Source organism: Stegodyphus dumicola, chromosome 5 (assembly GCF_044657685.1).
Source record: "Stegodyphus dumicola isolate Sdum_Otavi_A_Nest chromosome 5, ASM4465768v1".
Taxonomy (NCBI): domain Eukaryota; kingdom Metazoa; phylum Arthropoda; class Arachnida; order Araneae; family Eresidae; genus Stegodyphus; species Stegodyphus dumicola.
In genome coordinates this window covers 196,145,417-196,148,586 of record NC_140772.1, presented here as the reverse complement: position 1 = coordinate 196,148,586, position 3,170 = coordinate 196,145,417, and the positions used below count along the sequence as shown (strand labels likewise).

Below are 3,170 nucleotides of genomic sequence, written 5' to 3'. Positions count from 1 at the left end.
AAAGGGCTAACTCCTTGGGAATTTCCAATATTTTCTCGATTTCCTGCTTTAGAATCTCCTATAAAGCCAACCTTCCTACAAAGGTCTACAAAAGATCGCCTTAACTTGCTTTGTCATAATCTAATAAATTCAGAACAATCTAATAACTCTCACTGTTGGTGTTATGTACAGTTGGCTTTAAAAACTGATTTTAAATTCCACTTATGCAAGAGTTTTAATTTTAGTTGAATTTTCGCTGGAAAACCTTATTTACCGGCTTATACATGCATCAGCTTCTAATCGAAAATATACGATATTTGATCGGCAATGTTTTCAAAGAAAAATTAGAATATTTCTTATTTTTATTCGAAAGTGCTGTACTAGTAATATAACGACACAAATCATTCAATTCTTTCATAGCTAAATGGTATTAGCGTAATTTATGTTTTTTAGCTTTGGATCCCAATCTTCATACCAACCGACAAAATATATTATTCATGTGACATGACTATATTGACTTATTGAATGAATATTTTGTATGTTAAATGCTTAATTAATCATACGTGGTATTTCTAATAAAGTTGTAACTCATTTATTTTTTACCTTTCAGTTTTCATCATTCCTACCATGATGGTTTCCATTCAGGGTTGGACAGTTGACAAGATCTGGTGCAAGTTCACAGCTTCGCTCACAGTATGTCTGAATCTGGCATCGGTTTTATCCATCTTGCTCATAGCCGTTGACCGTAACTGTGCTGTCAACAGTCCACTGCACTACACTATCACTATCACAAAACGTCGAACGGGCCTGCTCATCGGGACCATCTGGCTCGTAGCCATGCTGTTCTCACTGCCAGTCCTCGTCGGCGTCATTGAAATTAGTCAAGTTTGCTTGCCTGTGAAAGGGCACAGAATAGCCAAACTTCTGTACAGTTTAACTACTACTTTTGTAGGTTTCCTTATACCCTTGCTCAGTGTGTCTTGTCTGTATTTCGCAATGTTCAGAGCTGCTGAAACTAATAATGCAAGAACAAGAAGGAACAGTTCTAATAGCAGTGTATCAAATGACGTAATAGTGAACCTCAAACCAGCCAAAAAACTTGGTGTTAATGAATATAGTCTGAGAAGGAATTATTCTTCTGATCACGTGGACCCTAATGAGCATGCTTGTTGTTTCATTGGCAAACACAAAGCAGCAGTGACGGGTTTGTTAGTAGTCATGTCTTTCATTGTCTGCTGGCTACCTTTTTTTCTGACTTTGGTATCTGAAGCATTTCTTTCCCTTCCAGAAGGAGTTTGGTTTGGTTCTAGCATAGCTGCATTTTCATCGTGCATCATCAATCCTTACTTGTACTTTTTCCGCAACAAAAATACATGGAAACAAGCAAAGAAATTAATAGGGCGCACATTTTCTCGAAACGATCAGATAATTACTAACAAGAAGGCTAAGCAGACTAAAATAGATATGTTGCCTTGTGTTTTCTCGCTTCCTAATTCCATTAGCCAAACTGTTCTGACATCTCCAAAGCCTCTTCAGAACAGTTTCTCAAACCATTCAAGCCCCGGTGATATGGGACCAAGATCAGTTGTAATCGGTTCAAGCCACTGCACAAAAATAGGAATTTTTTCCGTCGATCCTGTGAAACCTCTCTTGCATCAAGATTCGTCATCCAGCAACGATAGTAGTGATATGTGTTTGACTATTGTGATGATGGGAAGTGGCTTCAGCATTGATGAAGATTCCACCCTCTGGTACCAGCCCCTTCAAACCCAGTACAGTGAAGAGTCTATGACAGAAATTCCATTAGATGGAAATGATGTGGTTTAGGACATTAATAGCTATCGCGTCGCAGTATGTCGGAAGATAACTGATTAAATTCGTTGTAAAATCAGCTAGCTTAGATACCCATATTGACAGAAAACGTTAAGAAAAATTGACTTTGAAATGTGAAAAATACCTTAACTTCAGAATAAGATATAACTGCAACATGATGTGCACAAATATGTGAACCATTACCAGTCATTGTATTAAGTGGTTAATACTGGTATGCAGCTTTTAAAATCTTATTGTTTTACTTTTATATATTATCCTAAATGAACTTTTTTGTATTTGTTTATTTAGAAATCGCTCAAATTGTCTATACGAAGAATTTTGTTATTAATTTAAAATTCCTTTCTTGAAGTTTTTAATTCATAAATTTAATAAGCCCTAATTTCATGCGAGTTTAAAAAGAAAATTTCTAAAGAATTTTTAAAGAAGTATCATTCTGTATAAAATATTTTTTCGTACTAAAAGGAGTGTTTCCTACGGATGATACTTAACTTTTTGTTTAATTGTGTTTATTTCTCGTAAATTATTGACAAATCGGATTGGTAATCCCAATTAATAAACATGTTTTCTGCATAGAAAGGTATACTAGTTGCGAAAACTTCTAAATCTTAGTCAGGAAATATTTCTGGAAATATTTTGGTGAGGAGTTAATCATTATTTGCAAGCAAATTTTTGTTCTAATGAAGCCTGTTTATTTTCCTTTGTAAAATTAACGATTAAAATTAAATACGTGTTATAAAAATCTTTATCTCTAAAACACTTAACTAAATTTGACTCCGGATTACAGAAATAATTATTAGAATTAATCTGAGTTTTCTAATGTGTTATATCATCTTCGAAAGTGCTAATGAACTATATATTGTACAGATATGCCTTTCTTCATGCTTCTTTTATCTAGAGTATTAAGTAGCTGGATATTCTCACTGATGTGCATTTTCTATTTTCTTATTAAGGTGCTAATCATGAAGGTGCTAAGAATTTACAATCATGCTCAGCTCAATCCTTAAAAGATATGTAGAGAGACTTTTTAAGACATTTAGATCGTAGAATATTTGAGACCAGTGACAGATTTTCCGAAAATTTTATAAAGAATTAAAAGAGATTTTTAAGGGTGATGCATGCTCGTGCTCTGTCTCTCCTCTTACAGTATATTTGAAGAGTGAAAAGACTTGCACATTAAAATATAAATTTTGATGAATGTTCTAGTAGTACTATCTCTCTCACTCTCTTAAACAGAACTTTGCGTTAAAAAGAGGTATCACCTTACTTAAAATAAAATGTGTAGAATAAAAATCAGTAACTGTTTAGCTAGAATATTGTAATAGGCTCTCAAGCGTAACATATTCAGCTAATTATATTTA

The 3,170-nt window shown here is 33.8% G+C and overlaps 1 protein-coding gene across 1 annotated transcript; it reads left to right on the top strand.

Moving 5' to 3' along the window:
- Nucleotides 1–609: 609 nt before the first annotated feature.
- LOC118190891 (5-hydroxytryptamine receptor 1F-like) lies at nt 610–1,806 on the top strand. Its single transcript, XM_035361686.2, has one exon. It carries the CDS (start codon nt 610–612, stop codon nt 1,804–1,806), a length of 1,197 nt encoding a protein of 398 aa, XP_035217577.2.
- The last annotated feature ends 1,364 nt before the right edge of the window (nt 1,807–3,170 follow it).

Excerpts from the sequence above, each read along its gene's own strand:
- LOC118190891 (XM_035361686.2), top strand. The coding sequence starts at position 610 with ATGGTTTCCATTCAGGGTTGGACAGTTGACAAGATCTGGTGCAAGTTC.